This window comes from Coregonus lavaretus (assembly GCF_964263955.1).
Source record: "Coregonus lavaretus genome assembly, chromosome: 5".
NCBI lineage: Eukaryota > Metazoa > Chordata > Actinopteri > Salmoniformes > Salmonidae > Coregonus > Coregonus lavaretus.
Window position 1 is genome coordinate 31486937 of NC_139992.1, and position 22402 is coordinate 31509338.

The window sequence follows — 22402 nt, forward strand, 5'->3', positions numbered from 1 at the left end:
GTGTCTTGATAAAAAGGAAGGAAACAGTCCCAGCAATAGACCTGATAAAAAAAAGAAATCTACTAAGTATAAAAGGAAGTATCCAAAACGACCAAATGCTACCCAGAAAAATAACATAAAAAAGAATGTTGTGAAGTCTAAACCGTCAAAATTACCCAGAAGTAACTAAGAAAAAACGCAACCCAAGGATTCACCACAAAATGAGCCAATAACCACTATATACTCTTACACGATTCTCCAAATATAAAGTAATGCAAATATTTTACAATAAATAACAACAGGCACATCTTCCTATGTCTACAATAAAGGTCCTAGACGTAAGTAACAGTCAAATCCATGATGTAAAAAATACATTTGTAACAAATCAAAGTATAAAATAATCTGGGCAGCAAGTTTTTTGGTTTCTTGAGAACGCCGCACTTTCGGTTTCCATAACAACAAAATACTTCCCAACATGTGAGCATCTGAAGTATAGAGATATATATATATTCAATCATATAAATATGTACGAACAAAAATATAGTAAAACTATCGTTTAAAAAAATGCGATTACAAAAGGACTAATGCCAAAGAGAAGCTTATATTTTATAAACTCCAATAACTTAAAAAATTAAATATTTTTTAAAGGAAATACTTTCGGAAAAAAAAGTTTGTTTTAGCCCCATTATTTTACACTGCTAAGGCTTTTTACACTGGTCTTATTTTCACAGCACTTGGAAATACCACACCGTAGTGCTTACATAATTCACCAAATATTATAAATACCAATAAGAAAATCCATGGTACAGTACCAATTTCTTTCAATCTACAAAATAACTTAGTGTGTCAGACAAATATTGCCGTTATTTACAGAGTTAATTTAAATACATAGTAGGTAGTTTTAGGTGGAAATAAATGGCGTATGGTGAGATGAGTGAGGTGAGAAAGAAGCAGCCATCTTGGCAGTGGCATGGTCATAGGGCATAGGGAAGGAGGATCATGGCAGCAGTCTTGCAGCACAGGCATGGGTTCATGTTCATTATGGAACACAACAGGAAACATATCAAAATGTTTTGGAACAGAAAACGGAAATGAGCGTTTCTTATTGGGCAAGTCCATGTAACCCTCCCGGTTTCAATTCGTGTTCTTCCATTTGGTGACTCATGAACACGACCATGGAGAAAGGTAGATAGGAGGTTAACTCGGGCACATTCATTAAAGCAGCAGCCGTCAGACCAGCGGGCGGGGGCTGACGAGGAAGGGGGTACCATACCAAGCCAGGGGGGTAGCCAGGCACCTGGTAAACACAGCCAGCATAGACCTCTGGAAAGACTGACGAAGAGGAGAAGGAAGGAGCGTAGGCCAGGCTCAGGTCCGGGACAAGGCCATTAGCAGTAATTCAGGGTTGTGTGTGTGTGTGTGTATGTGTGTGTGTAAGTAATGGAGAGTAAGTGCGTGTGTGTGTGTGTGTGTGTGTGTGTGTGTTAGTCCACATCGCTCATGTCACTGACAGGTTCGTCCTGGACGATGCTAAGGTGGTTCATGGCACGTTTGAAGGCCGTCTGAACAGCCTTACGGATGCTGGACGTTCTGCCCTCCATCATCTTGATCTTGTCGATGGTCTTCTCTATCCCCAGAGGGACCATCTTAGACTTAGGAAGCCATTGCCTGAGAAGAGAGAAGAATTAAATCAAATTCACAGTTACATTTCTTCTGATACAAATCTGCAAACATTTAAAACTTCTAATACAAATTTGAGTTCTCTGTGTTGTCTGTTGGTTGTCTATGAAAATTCACAGCATGTATTGAAATAACACTTTTAATATTGCAAATGTGGATAGTAAAATGGTGTATCCATGTATGTTGCTAGCAAGAACATCAAAAAGTCCCTTTCATAGCATTTAGTAATGGAGAAGAACAGAGAAGATATGTCTCACCAGCTGCGTTTGTTGTCGAAGAATAGGACGAGGAAGAGTTTTTCTTCGTTCTTGTACTGCATCCGTTCTCCGACCCGGAGGACGTCGAGGGGGGGCATGGGGATAGACACCCCATTGTGCTGGCACCCCACCCGGGGCATGTGGGGGTCGACGATCTAACGTGGTGGGAGAGGTGTACCAGGGTTACTAGGGGGTGGTGTCTGTGGTGTTATGACACAGTATACTTGCATACACACAGACGTGCACTGCACACACATGCGCAAACACACACAGCTGGTGCTTGTGATGAAAAGAGGTGCATCCACTTAGTCCTCTCAAACTAAAGATCAAACCAGACCTGTATTTGACAATGGTGCCATCTAGAGGACTTGGAAGATATGGACCTAGGTTTTAAATGAAAAGCAAAGACAAAACAACATTGTAGGGTTTGTGGGTGTGTTACCGCTCAAACAGCTAGTGTGTGTGTGTGAACGTCACTCAATCAATATACGATGAAAGGGATAGCAAGCAGGGCCTAAAATTAACACCCACCAAATTCGGGTAGATTTTGGCATTGGCGTGTAAGAATTTCTAATTCACCAACCACATTGGTCAAAAGTCAAATATGGGCACATGTGCGAGTAGTGATTTATAGCAAAATAAATGCTGCAGTAGCTGTTTTCAAAGTATTTCTGCCGTTTTGTATCATATCTGGTAATGCACAAAGAAATAGGAATCCTAACGTTTTAGCTATCTCACGAAGCAACACTGCCTGGCTGAAGAACTGTGTGCACTGCGAGTGAAGAGCTGAAAAATGACATTTACATTGTTTTGTTCACAAATTAGGCTGTTTTTCAATGTGTGAGTTTGCTTCCACTGCTAACAAAAGGGACGTAGTCAGCCTCTACTAGTCAGATTCTCACAGGCACACTAGAATAGATTCCTCGACGGAATCGACTCCTAAGATTCAGTATTTTGCAGTAGTGTACTTCCGAGAACAAACTCTCGCATCTATCACAGCAAAGAAAGAGCGAGCTAACGAAGGAGGGAGAGAGAGAGGGGAGGGGCACAGCCAGGCATGTCGGCCAGCAGGCAGAACCGTGCATCGGTAATCAAAAGATGTATAGGCTATCGCAATGCTGTGTCTTACAATTTCTTGGCTTGCAAGACGGAGTTATTCTACACGAAACAGACTGAAGATCAAACACACGCTAACGTTTTTCATAGTGAAGAGAAAGAGCAGGCGAGCTAGCGAGGGAGAGAGTGGCCGGTGTAGGCAGACAGTCGGAACCATGCGCATATGCTATATCTTGGTAATCTGTATATCGCAATGTCTTGTCTTGCAATGCCTTGTAAATTCACCAAAAAGTACATTAAAGTATATAATTAGGCTATCATTGACTATGACTAAGCTATTCTTCATAGTGCCTGTGAATTGAAGTTGAACATTACCAAATGCATCAATTTAATTAGGCCTAAATGTGCAATAAAAAGTATTGTGCCTATAGCTTATTTAATGAAACCGTGGCTGGCTGTTCCTTGAGAGCTAACTTCCTGTAGGTTTTCGCTCCAACCCCAGTTGTAACTAACCTGATTCAGTTTATCAACCAGCTAATTATCGAATCAGATGCGATAGATTAGGGTTGGAGTGAACACCTACAGGACAGTACCTCTCCAGGAACAGGGTTGGAGAGCCCTGTCCTAGGCAATAGATCGCAAAGCAAGGCATCCCCACTAAACCTGGAAAAGGCAAATTCACTTTCTCATCCATAAATGCATCTCAAGTGCAAATACGATTCAGCAGCTCAAATCAACATGATGGGGGCATTGTTATTAGGAAGGCCGCGTACAAAGGATCACTAAAATAATGATTATGATCACACTTAAATCAATTTAAATATCATGAGGACACCTACAGTGCCTTCAGAAAGTATTCATACCCCTTGACTTATTCCACATTGTTGTGTTACAGCCTGAATTCAAAATGGATTTAAAAAACATTCTGACAAAGTGAAAATGTTTTTAGAAATGTTTGCAAATGTATTGAAAATGAAATACATTAATCTCATTTAGTCAATACTTCGTAGAAGCACCTTTGGCAGCGATTACAGCTGAGTCTTTCTGGGTAAGTCTCGAAGAGCTTTCCACACCTGGATTGTACAACATTTGCCCATTATTTTAAAAACATTCTTCAAGCTCTGTCAAATTGGTTGCTGATCATTGCTAGACAACCATTTTCAGGTCTTTCCATAGATTTTCAAGTAGATTTAAGTCAAAACTGTAACTCGGCCACTCTGGAACATTCACGGTCTTCTTGGTAAGAAGCTCCTGTGTAGATTTGGCCTTGTGTTTTAGGCTATTGTCCAGCTGAAAGGTGAATTCATCTCCCAGTGTCTGGTGGAAAGCAGACTGAACCAGGTTTTCCTCTAGGATTTTACCTGTGCTTAGCTCCATTCCATTAATTTTTTATACTGAAAGACTCCCCAGTCCTTAACGATTACAAGCATACTCATAACATGATGCAGCCACCACTATGCTTGAAAATATGGAGAGTGGTACTCAGTAATGTGTTCTATTAGATTTTGGCCCAAACATAACACTTTGTATTCAGGACAAAAAGTTAATTTCTTTGCCACATTCTTTGCAGTATTACTTTAGTGCCTTGTTGCCAACAGAATGTTTTAGAATAGTTTTATTCTGTACAGGCTTCCTCCCATCACTCTGTCATTAAGTCAATATTGTGGAGTAACTACAATGTTAATCCATCCTCCGTTTTCTCCTATCACAGCCATTAAACTCTTCAACATTTACATTTTAGTCATTTAGCAGACGCTCTTATCCAGAGCGACTTACAGTTAGTGAGTGCATACATTTTTCATACTTCAACTGTTTTAAAGTCACCATTGGCCTCATGTAGCTCAGTTGGTAAAGCATGGCGCTTGCAACGCCAGGGTTGTGGGTTCGTTTCCCATGGGGGGCCAGTATGAAAAAATGTATGCACTCACTAACTGTAAGTCGCTCTGGATAAGAGCGTCTGCTAAATTACTAAAATGTAAATGTAATGTTGAAATCCCTGAGCGGTTTCCTTCCTCTTCGGCAAATGAGTTAGGAAGGACGCTTGTATCTTTGTAGTGACTGGGTGTATTGATACACCATCCAAAGTGTAATGAATAATTTCACCATGCTCAAAGGGATATTCAATGTCTGCTTTTTTATTTGTACCCATCTACCAATAAGTGCCCTTTTTTGCGAGGCATTGGAACACCTCCCTGGTCTTTGTGGTTGAATCTGTGTTTACAATTCACTGCACGACTGCGGGCCCTTACAGATAATTGTATGTGTGGGGTACAGAGATGAGGTAGTCATTAAAAAATCATGTTAAACACTCTTATTGCACACAAGAGTCCATGCAACTTATTATGTGAGTTGTTCAGCAAATGTTTACTACTGATCTTATTTAGGCTTGCCATAACAAAAGGGTTGAATACTTAGAGCTTTTCATTTTTATTAATTAGTAAACATTTTGAAAAACATAATTCCACTTTGACATTATGCGGTATTGTGTGTAGGCCAGTGACAAAAAAATCTCTACATCAAATTTTATTTGTCACATGTGCCGAATACAACAGGTGAAGACTTTACACTGAAATGCTTACTTACTTGCCTCGAAGCGAGCATAGAAGTAATTTAGGTTGTCTGGTAGGCTCGCAGCTGTGCTTCCCTTTGTAGTCTGTAATAGTTTGCAAGCGAGCGTCGGAGCCGGTGTAGTATGATTCGATCTTAGTATTAACGCTTTGCCTGTTTAATGGATCGTTGGAGGCATAGCAGGATTTCTTATAAGCTTTCGGGTTAGAGTCCCGCTCCTTGAAAGCAGCAGCTCTACCCTTTAGCTCAGTGCAGATGTTGCCTGTAATCCATGGCTTCTGGTTGGGGTATGTACGTACAGTCGTGGTCAAAAGTTGAGAATGACACAAATATTAATTTTCACAAAGTCTGCTGCCTCACTTTTTATGATAGCAATTAGCATATACTCCAGAATGTTATGAAGAGTGATCAGATTAATTGCAAAGTCCCTCTTTGCCATGAAAATGAACTTAATCCCCCCAAAAAACATTTCCACTGCATTTCAGCCCTGCCACAAAAGGACCAGCTGACATCATGTCAGTGATTCTCTCGTTAACACGGGTGAGAGTGTTGACGAGGACAAGGCTGGAGATCACTCTGTCATGCTGATTGAGTTAGAATAACAGACTGGAAGCTTTAAAAGGAGGGTGGTGCTTGAAATCATTGTTCTTCCTCTGTTAACCATGGTTACCTGCAAGTAAACACGTGCCGTCATCATTGCTTTGCACAAAAAGGGCTTCACAGGCAAGGATATTGCTGCTAGTAAGATTGCACCTAAATCAACCATTTATCAGATCATCAAGATCATCAAGGAGAGAGGTTAAATTGTTGTAAAGAAGGCTTCAGGGCGCCCAAGAAAGTCCAGCAAGCGCCAGAACCGTCTCCTAAAGTTGCTTCAGCTGCGGGATCGGGGCACCACCAGTGCAGAACTTGCTCAGGAATGGCAGCAGGCAGGTGTGAGTGCATCTGCACGCACAGTGAGGCAAAGACTTTTGGAGGATGGCCTGGTGTCAAGAAGGGCAGCAAGGAAGCCACTTCTCTCCAGGAAAAACATCAGGGACAGACTGATATTCTGTAAAAGGTAAAGGGATTGGACTGCTGAGGACTGGGGTAAAGTCATTTTCTCTGATGAATCCCCTTTCCGATTGTTTGGGGCATCCGGAAAAAAGCTTGTCCGGAGAAGACAAGGTGAGCGCTACCATCAGTCATGTGTCATGCCAACAGTAAAGCATCCTGAGTCCATTCATGTGTGGGGTTGCTTCTCAGCCAAGGGAGTGGGCTCACTCACAATTTTGCCTAAGAACACAGCCAAGAATAAAGAATGGTACCAATACTTCCTCCAAGAGCAACTTCTCCCAACTATCCAAGAACAGTTTGGTGACAAACAATGCCTTTTCCAGCATGATGGAGCACCTTGACAGAAGGCAAAAGTGATAACTAAGTGGCCCGGGGAACAAAACATCTACATTTTGGGTCCATGGCCAGGAAACTCCCCAGACCTTAATCCCATTGTGAACTTGTGGTCAATCCTCAAGAGGCTGGTGGACAAACAAAAACCCACAAATTCTGATAAACTCCAAGCATTGATTATGCAAGAATGGGCTACCATCAGTCAGGATGTGGCCCAGAAGTTAATTGACAGCATGCCAGGGCGGATTGCAGAGGTCTTGAAAAAGAAGGGTCAACACTGCAAATATTGACTCTTTGCATAAACTTAATGTAATTGTCAATAAAAGCCTTTGACACTTATGGAATGCTTGTAATTATACTTCAGTATACCATAGTAACATCTGACAAAAATATCTAAAAACACTGAAACAGCAAACTTGTGAAAAAAACAATACTTGTGTCATTCTCAAAACTTTTGACCATGACCGTACGGTCACTTTGGGGATGACGTCATCAATGCACTTATTGATGAAGCCAGTGACTGATGTGGTGTACTCCAATGCCATCGGAAGAATCCCGGAACATATTCCAGTCTGTGCTAGCAAAACAGTCCTGTAGTTTAGCATCTGCTTCATCTGACCACTTTTGTATTGAGTGAGTCACTGGTGCTTCCTGCTTTAGTTTTTGTTTGTAAGCAGGAATCAGGAGGATATAATTATGGTCAGATTTGCCAAATGGAGGGCGAGGGAGAGCTTTGTATGTGTCTCTGTGTGTAGAGTAAAGGTGGTCTAGAGTGTTTTTTCACTCTGGTTGCACATGTAACATGCTGGTAGAAATGAGGTAAAACGGATTTAAGTTTCCCTGCATTAAAGTCCCCGGCCACTAGGAGCGCCGCTTCTGGATGAGCATTTTCTTGTTTGCTTATGGCTGTATACAGCTCATTGAGTGCGGTCTTAGTGCCAGCATCGGTTTGTGGTGGTAAATAGCTACGAAGAATATAGATGAAAACTCTCTTGGTAGATAGTGTGGTCTACAGCTCATCATGAGATACTCTACCTCAGGTGAGCAAAACCTCAAGACTTCCTTAGATATCTTGCACCAACTGTTTTTTACAAATATACATAGACCGCCACCCCTTGTCTTACCAGAGGCTGCTGTTCTATCCTGCCGATAGTGTATAACCCGCCAGCTGTTTGTTATTCATGTCGTCGTTCAACCACGACTCGGTGAAACATAAGATATTACAGTTTTTAATGTCCCGTTGGTAGGATATATGTGCTTGTAGTTCGTCCACTTTATTATCAAGTCATTGTACTTTGGCCAATAGTACCGATGGCAAAGGCAGATGAGCCACTCGTCGCCGGCTCCTTACCAGGCACCCCGATCTCCTTCCGCAATATATCTCTGTCTCTTTCTACTGCGAATGACGGGAGCAAATCCCTCTCGTCTGGAGCAAATCCCTCTCGTCCGACTCATTAAAGAAAGATTATTCGTCCAGTTCAAGGTGAGAAATCGCTTTTCTGATGTCCAGAAGCTCTTTTCAGCAACATTATGTACAACATAAGTTACAAACAATGCGAAAAAAAATATATATAGCACGGTTGGTTAAGGGCCTATAAAAACGGCAGCCATCCCCTCCGGCACCATCTCAAAAAAAAAATAATACTTCTTTACACTAATTTTAAATTCAGGCTGTAACAACAAAATGTGGAAAAAGTCAAGGGGTGTGAATATTTTCTGAAGTCACTGTATACATTTGGCAGCCAATCATGAGTTATCAGTGTAGCCTATTATAGTCTAGACATGACGTTGAAATATCTTCTCACCTAGAATAAAAACCTCCAGGCCTCCGTCATGAGTCAATTACATTTGGAAAAAATTAAGAATTACAGGGGGCAGCTGGGAAACGTAATCCTGTGTGAATCGTCCTCTGTAATAACGCACATGCTTGGATAATAATTACATAACCAAGGTCTCTAGTAATACCCATCTGAATAGGGCTATAACATGGCAAAGAATGGGCTTATCAGCGTAGGATGCGCAGCATCATCACATGGGATCCGTCAAGGCTGCGCACAGCAGAAATATCACTGAAATATTCTAGTTCCTACACATCACCTTCTATATTCAAACAAAATAGCACTTTTATAGGCTAAGTTAACGAACAAATGGGCAGCATCATGTTCATGTCAGTCCTCTAGAACGCAAATGTAGTCTTCCTAGTAGGACGCTGCAATAATGAGGTGGTGTGTACGTGTGTGTGCATCTGTTTGGGAGTCCAGCAAGAGTCGACTCCTTCAACTCCAACCACAGAGGTCAGAGTCGACTCCTAAAATCCTGGAGTCGTGTACCACTAAAGGCATCCGCATGCTTCCCAGCCGAAATAGCTTGTGCATATATTATGACGACATTTTGTTACTTTTGTTCATTTTGGACTTCGGCAAGGGTTTTTTCGGCTGTTCGAGCACACAAAACATTTTCACAAGGCAAGCCGAAGTCAGTAGCCGAAGTCTACGCCCCCTCGTCTGTGATTGGTCAACAGTAGGGATTCTTCAATAAAGTGCCTGTTGTCATTCAACAAGAGACGACTTGTCCTCATGCACATTTTTTCACTTGAAAAATACTGCACCAAACATCCTAGTCAGATGCAAAATTGCACGACTAAGATCTCTGCCAAACTTCAAAATTAATGACAGATTTATTGACTAATCTTAGATTAATTCTGACTATTTTGAGGAAGCGTATACTGGCTACGGCGTCTCAAAATGGACAAACAGTACTATTGCTGCTTTTTTCTAGTTTTTCAAGTGAAGGTCTTTTAAGGGAGTATGCGAGCACACTCGTTCGGTTCGCCTAGCCGAGCATGCTGATGCCTTAGTGCACACGTGACGACTTGAGTGGCCCCGTTACCACGGTAAGCTTAAAAAGGGGCAGCTGAACAATTATCTCATCTGTGATATTTTGGTTAAAAGACTCAGGTCACAAAATATTAAATTGAGCAATATATCACATTACTTCTTATTACTAATACATTCCTTGATTTTGAAACATTGCTACGCATGCTCATCCATTTTGATTTGTGTTTTTTGGTGTAATTAATGCAACAACAAAAGAATGGTGGCTAAACAATCTGAGTGGCTGGTAGATCGTTTTTATCTACCTGCCACAGTGACTGGTAGACAAAAAAGTTAGTTGTAGGCCCTGGTAGCAAGCACTGAGAAGTGACAATGAGATAGTCAGGTGTCATACATATACGCTCACTGTCACTCACCAAGGCAGGATAGGAAGGGTATCCGCTACATTTTGCCCAAACTAGCTTTAGAGGTTCCAGAACAACTGTTGCAGCACTAGCAGGCATCCAAATATTGCTGTTGCCAACTTCTATGGAAGCAGGAATAACAACAATCAAGTTAGGAGGGGTTCACTGTAAATAGAGCAAAACACTTCCAGAGCCATGCTAATAGTGACAGCATCAACACACACAGGTTATATACATCACAACTCACCTAAAAACGTGATATTATAAAAATAATACAATTTGGACTGTAAATGAATATAATTGCTTTAATTGATGTTTATCTAGCGTGCATCGTAGTATACTACTCAGGAAAACTCTGGGCTCTGGTTAAATCCTAAAGCTAGGGCCAGGAGTTTTGGGGCACATTTTGAGGTACTGTGCTTTTTCCCGGTACTTCCAGCATTGTCCACTAGTGTTGCTGCAGGTAGGAAATCCTAGGAAATGTTCTGTAATTGACACAAGCTGTCTCCAATCAATCAATGTCTGGTTGTGCGTGTGTTTGGCAGGGGGGATTGCCTAAGCCAGGGGAGGAATAGCTCTGCGAAACTTAAAATCGCACAAAACCTATTATTATTTGCAGTGAATACTATTTGTAGATCAGTGATTTTACACCTCACTTTGCTCAAGCTGATCCTCTCCAACAGACTTGGAAGTTGTAGCAAAAAATTTGTCAATTAGGGGCAGTAAAAGGGGAGAGTCATTGAAACCAACCAAGTATATTGTAGAAAATTCGGGGGGTAGCCCCGTCCGGGACTCAAACCTGGATCCAGCGACTGTCAATGGCTTCCCGTGGCTTTGGTGATCCCCCACCAAACACACACGCACAACAAGACATTGATTGATTGGAGACAGTTTGTGTCAATTAAATAACATTTCCTAGGATTTTCTACCTGCAGCAAACCTAGTGGATCATGCTGGAAATACCGGTAAAGGAACAGTGCCTCAAAAGCTGCCCCAAAACTCCTGGCCCTATAGCAATACATCTACTCCTCTGACTCTCAGCCGACCTCATCTGATACAATAGATACAAACACATTTCCCTCCGCAATCTCCACTTTCCTGTATGATTAAAATCAAGACAGACAACTTACCGGCAGCAATCCTAGCAGCTCTGGCAAAGTTCCCGGTTTCTATAGAGGCAATGAGCTCGTTCTTATCATCCACAGTGTTTCTTCGGACCAGGGCCGGTTTGCCCTTACCACATGTTGGAAGACTGAGGGTGCTGCTGAAATCAGGAAAAGACATCCACACTGTATGTGAGTCAGACTGCCTTCTACATGACACACTACAGATAAATTACCAGACTACATAGTTGAACTACCAAGTACCACCAACCATGTTCAGCAGTGAAAAGTGCAGCAGCTAGAGACGCCAAGCCTATGTTGCTTTGAGCGTTTGATTGAGCCTGCCTGTGTTTCCACAATTGGGACTACTCTAGTGGTTCCATTGTGCCAGGCGGGCTCAATCAAGCTCAGTTTAAGTAATTGAAAGACAACTAATTATATTTGAACCCAGGTCTGCTGTGAGGTATATGCATGTACCTACCTGGTGCTGCCCAGCAGACTACCACTAGATGAGATGCTGGACTCTGAGGCACACCGTCTCCTGGTTTCTAGAGGCCTGCTGGCACCTAGCTCCTTCTCTTCATCAATTACCTCCTCCATCACAAAACCATTAGACAGGCCTGAGGCCAGAAACACAGAGCAGTACAGTAAGTATACTATACATAAACCAACTATAGCATAGACCTACAACATTTTGACCTTTTTTCTTAAAGCGTCTCAGAGTAGGGGTGCTGATCTAGGATCAGTTTAGCAATTTAGATTATAATTAATAAGATTACATGGACAAGGGGAACCTGATCTCTTAATTCACAAGTCTGTGAAGATCATGTTCTACTTATTCATGCTCTATTAAAGAGTCCCATTAAGATAAGTACTTTATTTTCTGACAAGTGAAAAGAACCCTATTTACCTGTGTCAATGCGTTTGACAGGGGACTCGTCTTCCCCGTCTCCGCCCCCCTCGCTGTCCCCCCCGCTGGGACTGTGGCTCCTCTTCCTGGTCCTGGGGTGGAGGAGGGTCTCCAGTCTGGGGATCATCACCGACAGGAAGGCCTTGGTGCCCAGCTGAGGGCACCCTGTCTGGGCCTCGCCGCCTCCTCTGCACCCCTGGTTCTTCCCAGGGCTAGAGTTCTTGGACTTCCTGAAGAGCACAGCAGTGCGGCGGTTGACAGTCATCCCCGAGGGTTGGGCCAGGGTGGAGGTGGCCACCACACTCACGTTCCCCTCTGAGAGAAGCAGGGGGTTCTGGGAGTCGGAGTGGCCATTGAGAAGGGTCTTGGGGGTGGTGGAGGAAGCACTGTTGGGTTTCTCCTGGTCAAATTTGACCTGTCCGTGGGTCTTGCTGTCCAGGGTGGGGTTGGGGTGGATGGGTTTGAGGGTAGGGGGTTCTGAGTTGCTCTCAAAGTGCAGGAGAGGAGGTAGGGAGTCAGAGGGTTCCAATTTGGGAGGTAATGATTTGTCCCCTGTTGAAGAATAGGAGAGAATACAGTGAGAAAACACATAGAAAGCATAACATTATATAGATCACAATGTAATATGAAAATAAGTATTGTACATCTTGAATAAAGATGACCAGAACCATTCCTAAAGCACATCATCCTCAGGGTGAAGACTTATTCCTTGCAGAATTACAAGACTTCAATACAAATTATCTTGCCTTCTAGAATGCATAGCTAAATAACCAATGAGACAGCAAAATATTTAAATCACAGCACGCAAAGTATTTTGCATTCTAGAAGTGTAGGTCAGTGTAGGTTTACTGTGAATCAATTCAGGCTCTTAGCATATCAACTCCACTGTACCATGACCATGTTAAAGAGAAAGCCATGCTACCATGCAGATATACTGTATCACTACAATAGTATCCCACTTCAGCAGGCACACTCATTAACCAGGCAAAGGGATGTCCAGAGGCAAGGGATATCATTGACATTTACATTTTAGTCATTTAGCAGACGCTCTTATCCAGAGCGACTTACAGTTATTGAGTTCATACTTTTTTAAATTTATTTTTTCATACTGGTCCCCTGTGGGAAACGAACCCAAAACCCTGGCATTGCAAACGCGATGCTCTACCAACTGAGCTACACGGGACACATATCATATCATGTGACCTAGCATTAACACCAGACTATGTGGTAGCAGGTTAGCATGGCTAAGCACACTATATGGTATGATGGCGTGACTTACTTGGGGTTAGAGGTTACAGTTAAATCCTGATCTAGCTTGAGTTTAAATCTAGTTTCCACCAATAAAACAAAGGACTAAGAAGCACATGACAGCCTGACACCAGGTCACTGGGGATATCTGAGTGCTTGGCCAAAGTCAGGTCCTCCCTCTCCCGTCCTGACGCTGAAACCCTCATAAATACATACATTAAATCTCCTCCAGTGTTGACTACTGCAACTCAACTACTCTCCGGCATCAACGCAAGCTCCTTCCATAAACTCCAAATGGTTCAAAACACAGCACGACTTCTCACCCACACTAAGCCCTGGCAGCACATCACCCATGTCCTCCATGAACTCCACTGGCTCCCTGTCTCCCAACAAATGAATTACAAGACCCTTCTTCTGACCTACAAAGCCCTTCACCACTCAGCCCCCTCTTACCTCTCAGACCTTCTTCTCCCCTACCAAACCACACGCGCAATCCGTTACACCACAGCAGGCCACCTTGCCATCCCAGGTGAAAACTCCAGAGCTTCAGCGACAAAGCCTGCTCCAGGGTTGCTCCTAGGCTCTGGAACTCCCTCCAGCCATCCGTGACTCTGAGTCCATCACCATCTCTCAGTCCCTGCTAAAGCCCCACCTCTTTGACAGGGCCTACCCCTCTCCTTTATGGCAAATATTTCTATAATAAACCATTATGTCTAAGTAAACTTGGAGTCACGCGATGATATGCTACGTTGTCCTACCACTACGATGTGGAAAAGCATAGGCAGATGCTGGATGCTGATGAGCTTGATGCAAATTTCCAACAAATATTGAGGGTTTTATTTGAATGCTGGTGACATGATGATCGATGTTTGGCTACCAATTATCAAATAAAAATGATATTGCTCTTATCCATAGCTCATTATATAACCTAACCTGTACACTATCAGTGAACTGTTGTTTAGAGAGCATGCACCAAAACCATCAGTCGATTTTAAAATGCGATAGAAACACATTGAACTTTCGATTTCTATTCGGTACATGAAAAGTGCCTGTTATGTGCACTACATCAGCACACACATTTATTTCCCCCCACAACAAGTCAGTTTGATGGAAACACACTGGTGGAAAATTTGAATATTTTCTTTCTGCAGATTTTTGAATATTCGCATTGAAAATCTGTCACAAATTGGATGGAAACCTAGCTACTGTCTGACTTGGTCATGCTGAAGAGAGAGCCACCCTGCCGGAAGCCATAGATATCACTACAGAGGCTCCAAGTAATCCAGAGCAGTGCTGCCAGGGTCCTGACCAGGACCAAGAAGTCAGACCAAATCACCCCGATTCTGGCCCAACTCCACTGGCTGCCGGTTAACTACAGGATCAACTTCAAAATCGTCATGCTTGTATTTAAAGCCTTGAATGGATTGAGTCCCACCTACATCAACGACCTCATCTCCATCAGCAAGCCACCTCGGACTCTCCGCTCAAGCCACTCCCTACAACTTAAAAGTCCCCAAGAAACGTCTCCGAACTATGGGGGACCGAGCCTTCTGCTCCCTTGCCTCTATGGAATGCTCTCCCTGACTGATAGATTAATTTGTATTTTAAGAATAATGACTAAAGGATTTCACCCCAAATACAGTATAAATGTGTGAACGGTGTTAGAGTTATAATGTAGTGTCAACCCACTAACAGAGGGGGAGGAGTTAGAAACTGCTGAGAAAGCATTCCAGGGTGAAGGGGACTGAGGAGCTGTTTAAAGGTGGGCGGAGCAAAGTGCCTTTGTGTGTCAGCGGGTATAAAGGCTGTGTATGAATTTTTTGGCGCCAGAGCTCTCCATGATTAAAAATACAGATCATTCTTGCTAGTTGTGGACCTTGAATCATTTATGATTAAAACCAGAGCCTTACAACCCCTGGTAATGATTCAAGCTTAGGTTGAATTAGAGATAGAAATTCTCATGACAAGTGGTCCTTCGAGCGGAGCTCAAAATACGTCTTTGTCGTTCTAAGGACACCGAAACCGTGCACGGGCGGATGATAGCATCCGTATAGAATAGACCTGGCCTTCGACGTTAAGGTTATAAACAGGCCGGTGATGAATCTTATGAACGATAAAGACGTTAACGAGATCTGAAAAGCATTTAAATCCCAACTGCTGCAAGGAGAAGGTCAGTAATTTTTATTCATGGATTTAGGTGAGATTATTTGAACTTGTATGAGAATAATAATTATTGTGAAGGGCAGAGAATAGTTACCAAAATCTCATAAGAGAATTATAAAGGAAGGAAGGGGGGTCCGAAATTGACCCTAGGTGAATAGCTATTACCAAAATAAACTAGTTAATATTGAGATTGTACGAGATACAGTCTTTACAATATAAACAGGAAGGGGGCTAATTATCGTCGTGTGAGATAGATACATTAAACAAGTCGAGAGTCATAAACAGCTGGGGATTTGCTCTAACTCTGTCTATTTCATAAAACTGGAGCAGTTACGACCTCTAGGTTACGGATAGTGTTAGCAAAAAATCGTATAAGGTTGTATAAATGTGAGACCTAATGATCCATCGAAATACGTCATAATTGTTTCAAGGAAGGGACTAAAATAAGTCGCGTGAGAAAAAAATGGTTGTCCCATCCGTTTAAAACTGGGGTCTTAAAAAACTCTGGGTTACGGATTGAATAATTTAAATGGTTGATTACAAAAGCAGATCATAACATTTTTCAAAAGTCCCACTATTAATAAGTCCCAAAGGAAATAATTATTGATTGAATTATTACTAAAGGGGGGGGGATTTCTTATTTTGCTACCATGGGGAATAAATATTCTAAAGAGGTCCGAGAATTAACGGGGGATGAAAGATATATGTTAGGGAGGGATCGAAGAAATATGTTTTATGGATCCATTTGGGAGAAGAGGTATGGATTTATTGGGCATCTCGATGTGGAGAAGTTAGAGGTTATGATTAGGCAGATGCATGTAAACTGTGGAACGGATTTTAAGAAACAGCGAGGGGAGGGGCTAGAGACAGCGAGAGTATGGCTTTTGGAAGCTCGAAGAAGAGAGGAAGGACAGAAAATAAAAAAAATAGTTATGCAGAGAGAAAATGAAGTAAAAATTGAGGTTTCAGTGCCTCCCCCAGAGCAGAGGGCAGAAAGGTTATATCCAGTTTTAGTAGAGCAGGCTTGGAAAGAAAGCCCAGATGATAACGTTGTCATGTGTAGGAGAAAATTAGGACTGGTCCCCGCCCCTCCCCCACCATATGACGGCCAAGCCGGAATGTTGAAAGAGGGGAAGGCTAATAAAGGTAAGAAAGAGCGGGAAGTTTTACAGAAAGAACTTACAGGAGCAATTAGGGTTGGGTGCCTTGCTCAAGGGCACATCGATAGGCAGGCTAAGAGAAGAACTGGATAGAGAGAAAGAGTTGAAAAAAGCTACAGAATTTAAAAACAGAGAGTTGAAGAGATTAGAGAGCTGTAATAAATTAGGGAGGCAGAATAGGGGAGGAGATAAGAGGAAGTGCTTTAACTGTAACAAAGAGGGACATTTGGCCAGGGAGTGTAAGGCCCCGTGTAAATACTGTAACAGAACAGGTCATAACCATCGCGACTGCAGGGATAAAGGAAAGGGCAGTGTATTTTTTGGTTCCACAGATAAAATGTTTGAAGAAATGATTTGTGTCGATTAAGAATTGGCTAAAAACACCACGAAGCGATTATTTGAGAGGTACCTATACATTTCTAACGATATATACGTATGAACTTTCTCACCCAAACGTAGACGTACGTCATGGGTGAGAAAGTAGAGAATATTTACATTTACAGTCATTTGGCGGACGCTCTGGTCCAGAGCGACTTATGGGAGCGATTGGGGTTGAGTGCCTTGCTCAGGGGCACATCGACAGATTCTTCGCCTGGTCGGCTCGGGGATTGGAACCGGCGACCTCTCGGTTACTGGCGTGGCGCTCTTAGTCACTAAGCTGCCTGCCGCCCCATATGAGTTTAAGGTTGTGCCGTTGTTTGATCATGTGATAAGGTTTAATGGGTAATCGGACCATAACTAATGTGGTTATAGAAGTAATGTATAAATAGTAGAGAGCAAATAGAGGGTTCCATTGAACTATTATGTTTTGTTGGGCATTTCAATGGCATGAGGTGAAATCTGTGTGTATGAGTGAATTCAACGGCTGGTATGGGTGGTAACCGGATACTACTGAGTATTTGGTTAGGTGTGTTGCTGAATGAGGTGAGAGCTAGTGCGGTTTTCAATTGGTGACGTCACTTGCTCTATGAACTGGAAGTAGTTGCTTTAAGAGAATCGCAGATTGTGTGGAGTGACTGGCAATGTATGTGGAGGGTCCCTGGTTCGAACCCAGGTAGGGACAGTGGGTAAAGCTTTCGCATTGGGGCTATGGACCTAGATTACTACGTGGATTGAGAAATGTGAGAAGTTGAATTAGATAGACTTTTCTAGAATACTTCTAAAGCTATGTAAATATGTTACAGGCCCCCGCGCCTCCCCCGTTGTGTAGGAAGGAGAAGGGGGGGAAGTAGGGGTGAGAGACAGTACATAGTTTAAATGATAGGAATATAATTAAATGTATGCTTATCAACGATAGCAAGTATTTGTTTTAATAATTAGGGCCTAATCAGAGAGAACAGTTAAAGAAATTGAATAGCGAACTGAAATGGCGATATAGCTGTGAAAATTATTTAAGTTGAGGACAAAGGAAAATAATTTATGATTCTAGTTCCCGGGTAAAAGGGTTGTACTTGCTTGACTAGATCGAGCAGAAGTTTTAATAGTTGAATGAAAAGCATTTCTTTGACGAAGTCTAATGGTTATTACTTTATTGTATAGGTTGGGTAACACCAGTGGTGTATGAAAATAATTGGTGAATTCTAAAACGATAATTGGGTTTCGTTACGTGAACAATTGTCACGGTTTCGGCCGAGGCGGCTCCTCCTCCTTGTTCGGGCAGGTTTCGCCGGTCGTCGTCTCCGGAGTTCTAGCTGCCACCGCTCTATGTTTCTTGTTTGTTTGGTTTTGTCTGTTAGTCACACCTGTTTTGTGTTATGTCTCATTTAGCACCCTATTTAGTTTCCTTGTTGTTAGTTTAGTGTTGTGTGTAATTGTTTGTGTCATGTTTGCGCTACCCGTGTCGGTACGCTATTTTCATAGCTTCCTCCTTGTGTGTTAGGAGAGTATTACGCACCTGTGTGTGCGCTCGCTATTACGCCTGTGTGCGTCCTTTTGCCTCCGGGCGGTTTGGATTTATTTTTGTGTGCTCAAGTAAAGTCTTGTTGGACTTATCCTCTGCTGCCTGCGCCTGATTCTACACCACACCTATACACAGCAACGTGACAACAATGGGATATCGTTTTTACTATTAGGATGATGGATTGGATAAACATTGGTTATAAGTATGAAGTTATTAAACAATAGGTTTAATATTTTAAAAACATCAATGCAACAGGTTGAGAGGATTAAATTAATAGAAAGGGGTTATAGGTTTATATTAGAAGGTGTAGTGAACTTAATGAAATGTGGTATTATATAGCGGCTTCCAGGATTGATGGAAGTCTCCTATAGCATTATGTTAAGGGAATGCCTGGGATAAAATATAATGTCTTATTTATACGGAGTATGTGATTGTATTGGCTAATGAATGAAATCTGACATTTACAGGGGCGAAAGGAACAATAGAAGGGGAAACAGATTTTCCTAGGGGGTTGATCAAATAATTGATAATGGATCATTTGAGATGAGATCACATGTAGCAGATTTAGGGTAATCAATTAAATAATCATTGTATACTCGAGGAATTTTGAGTGGTTTTATGGATTAGTTATGAGGAAATAGATTGATACAAACAATTATTGATGGGTTAGGACTGGGGATATCTGTATCATGTTTTGTGTGTACTACCATTTTTAGATTACTGATGGTAATTGAAGGTTAACAAAATGTATAACCAGGAGAAAGAGATTAGCTTATCTCATTGGAATGTTGCCCAGGGCTAGGGGGAGCAGTAATGAAGTTAGGCAGTATTTAGGTCATAAAAGTGAGCTACCAAATTAAGTGGGGCCTGGCTATTTGTGGTTGTTGTTTTTCAAATTGGGTTTTTCAAATAAAAAACAACACACCTAGTATGTTGGTTATAAAGGGGGATTAGGGGATTTTCAACAGTTCATAGGTGGTGTTTACTATGCTGTGGGATAGAACGGTTTGTTGGGTGATTTCAATGGCCTCTGGGCTCTGTTTTGACTTTCTGGTGTTGATTGGTCATCCACACTGGTGGTTCTGGGGGCATGAGAGGAGGACTTTGGGATGGTTTATTTTATCAAATTGAGGGTAATTTATAGTGCTGTGAAAAGTGTGAAGAAGATTATAATTTGGTAATAATAGGATTTGAAACATTAAAATAACAGAAGACGGAGAGAGCTTTCCCTGAATGAAAGATACCTGTTGCTAGTCAATTGTACTAATCTTGGATTACTTTTACGGGATAGAAATAAGTTGAGATATTATCAAATGTTGTCATTTACATTTCATTTTTATTATGCTTTAATAAACAACAAGTTGGTATTTGAAACTAAATTAATGCAATGAGCTGCAGTAATCAGAGGAAGGCACAATGTAATGCGAAACAGCTATTGCCTAGTTCATTGATTTAGTAATAAGATCAGGAAGATAGTAGTAATAGGAAGCTGGATAGGATAATTTAAGATAGGGACTAGCTGTCCAGAAATAGATGAAGAATGATGAGCTTTTTGGGAATGATAGACTGCCGTAAAGCTTGGGTACTCCTTATGTACTGCATACTGGTAAATTAAGTGATCTTATCTATGGGAAGGCAATGGCAGCCCATGGTAAAATCATTTGGAACTCTGAGGAGGAAGAACAATTTATGAAGAGGAAAAAGTTGCTCACTTCCCAAACAGTCTTAGCTTTTCCTACATATAACAGGGATTTTACCCAAATGGTAGAGAGTAAAGAGGGATATATGACATTGGTCGTGATTTAAAGATGGTGATAAGGGAGTTTTTTTGGTGGGCTATTAGATATAACTGGGTTAATCACGAACATAGAGTTTTTATTCTTTGTTGCTAGGCAGAAGACTTAGGTGACCTAGGGTCGAAGTGCTTGCTCTTCCTTCAATCCATGGCTGTCTTTTGTCTCCCTTCAAACATTGTGAAGGGAGCGGCACCAGGGTTGAGCAGAGTTCAGGCTAATACCGGTCTCTCCTTTGCTATCTTCTTGATTGATTACAGCATGAAGGGGGGTTTGTGTTAGGTTTTAAATATTTAAGTATGGACCTGTCATGTCCAACCATCAGTCTTCAGGTCAAGCCCGGGAGAGCCGGGGTAGAAAAGAGTTTGAACTAAACATGAGTGTTTTTACAAGATAAGAGATTGATTGATTGGATTACTATTGATTCTGAACTGGATGAAAGTCGAATTTAGCCACCATAAAAGACAAAGGAAGTGGGAGGAGCAATAAAGAAGCAAGGGACAGTCTCAAAAATAAATAAGGGATGGCAATTGGATGATAAATTACCAATATTACCTAAGTGATTGTTTAGGTAGGTGGTAATATTGACACATGAGCAGAACTGTGTGTCAAGAGGGGGGAAGAGGCTAATGGTAGGATTAAATAATATACGAAGGAGAGGACAAAATACTTTTAAAATTTTTTTTTAGATACAGTCTAGAAAGAGAATACTGATGTGAGCGGTATGTCAGAGGTTTTGTGCCCCACAGGTGAACTAAAGGAGAAGGTGTCCCACTCTATCTAACCAGGTGACTGGTGAGCATCCAGTCCCTAAAGAAGAAAGACTGGAAGCAGGCCTGTTGGGAAGGGCCCTATCAGGTGATATTGGTCACTGCCTTTGCCATTAGAATAGCAAAAAGAGCAACCTGGGTCCACGTTACCCACTGCAAAAAGGTAAGAACACATACAAGCACCACTGAACACACGCAGAGTTAGAGAGAAGAACTGGACCAATAGGGTCTGGGGAATCACCTCTGTTAATGAAGATCTCCTACCCCGACCTATCATCACTGTAGTGTGTTCTCAGGGTGTGAGTATGGGGTGATACCAAGCAGAAAGACTGAGGACAGGAGAGGGTTGGCGGTTTTTGGGAATAGGGCTAACTTGAGCTGCATCATAGTCTCGGCAATGGTCTTGATATGTCAAGATCCACCACCAATTACGCTATGCCCTTACCATTGTTAAGAAGTAAAAGAGAAGAGAAGTGACCCGACATCCTGACCGTCAAGGACGAGTGGCCTACAAAATGGGAGTCAGAGAAGGGCAGACTGTCGGATTCAGAATAAGGGTTAGAGACGTAGCAACGTGGGATTATAGAATCCCATTGTATTTATGTTCAGCTCCCTCTGCGGATTGTTCCTGGGCTCAGATGTTTAGACATACTGGGGGATGGAGATATGAGACAGGGGGGGGCTGGACGTCCCGATGGAGGATAAGAAGGTATAACGACATCCCCACGGAGATGGTAGTAACAATAGTAAAGGTCACTAAAGAGGACATGAAAAGAACTTACTGGGCTTGCACGGACAAATACAGACGCGATACCTGTCTACGATTACATTTGGTGGAGTCGAAAGAGATGGAGGGCCCAGGTCCTGTCATTAATCCATTAATAGCGATTGACCGAGTAAATCAGTCAAAGGATGACGGAGTCAATTCAACTAACCCGTCCACGATAAAATATTTTCTCCTCCAAGAATGGAACCAAGGGGAAGTAGAGGGAGTCCCGGATGAAAATCTCTGGTTAAAGTGGATGAAGTACACTGGTAGGGCCTTGGGGAGACCAATTATTATGCATGCTCCATTGGGCGACCGACAATGTTGACCGCCCCAGTGCCAAAGGAAATGTTTACCTGTGTATTAGACCTGACTAGAGATGCAGTAAAGGGGATCTCCGAGTAATTATCCGCCATCCCACT

General features: G+C 42.2%; 1 protein-coding gene across 1 annotated transcript in view; it reads right to left on the bottom strand.

The window, feature by feature from the left end:
* Positions 1-9: 9 nt before the first annotated feature.
* The window catches only part of LOC311129778 (bromodomain-containing protein 1-like), a 34998-nt gene continuing 12605 nt past the window's right edge, over positions 10-22402 (bottom strand). The window contains exons 9-14 of the mRNA XM_084162216.1: positions 12181-12732; positions 11752-11890; positions 11298-11431; positions 10180-10289; positions 1917-2071; positions 10-1647 (exon numbers count right to left, since the gene is read on the bottom strand). Coding sequence (XP_084018342.1) covers positions 1464-1647; positions 1917-2071; positions 10180-10289; positions 11298-11431; positions 11752-11890; positions 12181-12732 — 1274 coding nt within the window. The 3' untranslated portion in view covers positions 10-1463. The remainder of the gene's footprint in view (positions 1648-1916; positions 2072-10179; positions 10290-11297; positions 11432-11751; positions 11891-12180; positions 12733-22402) is intronic.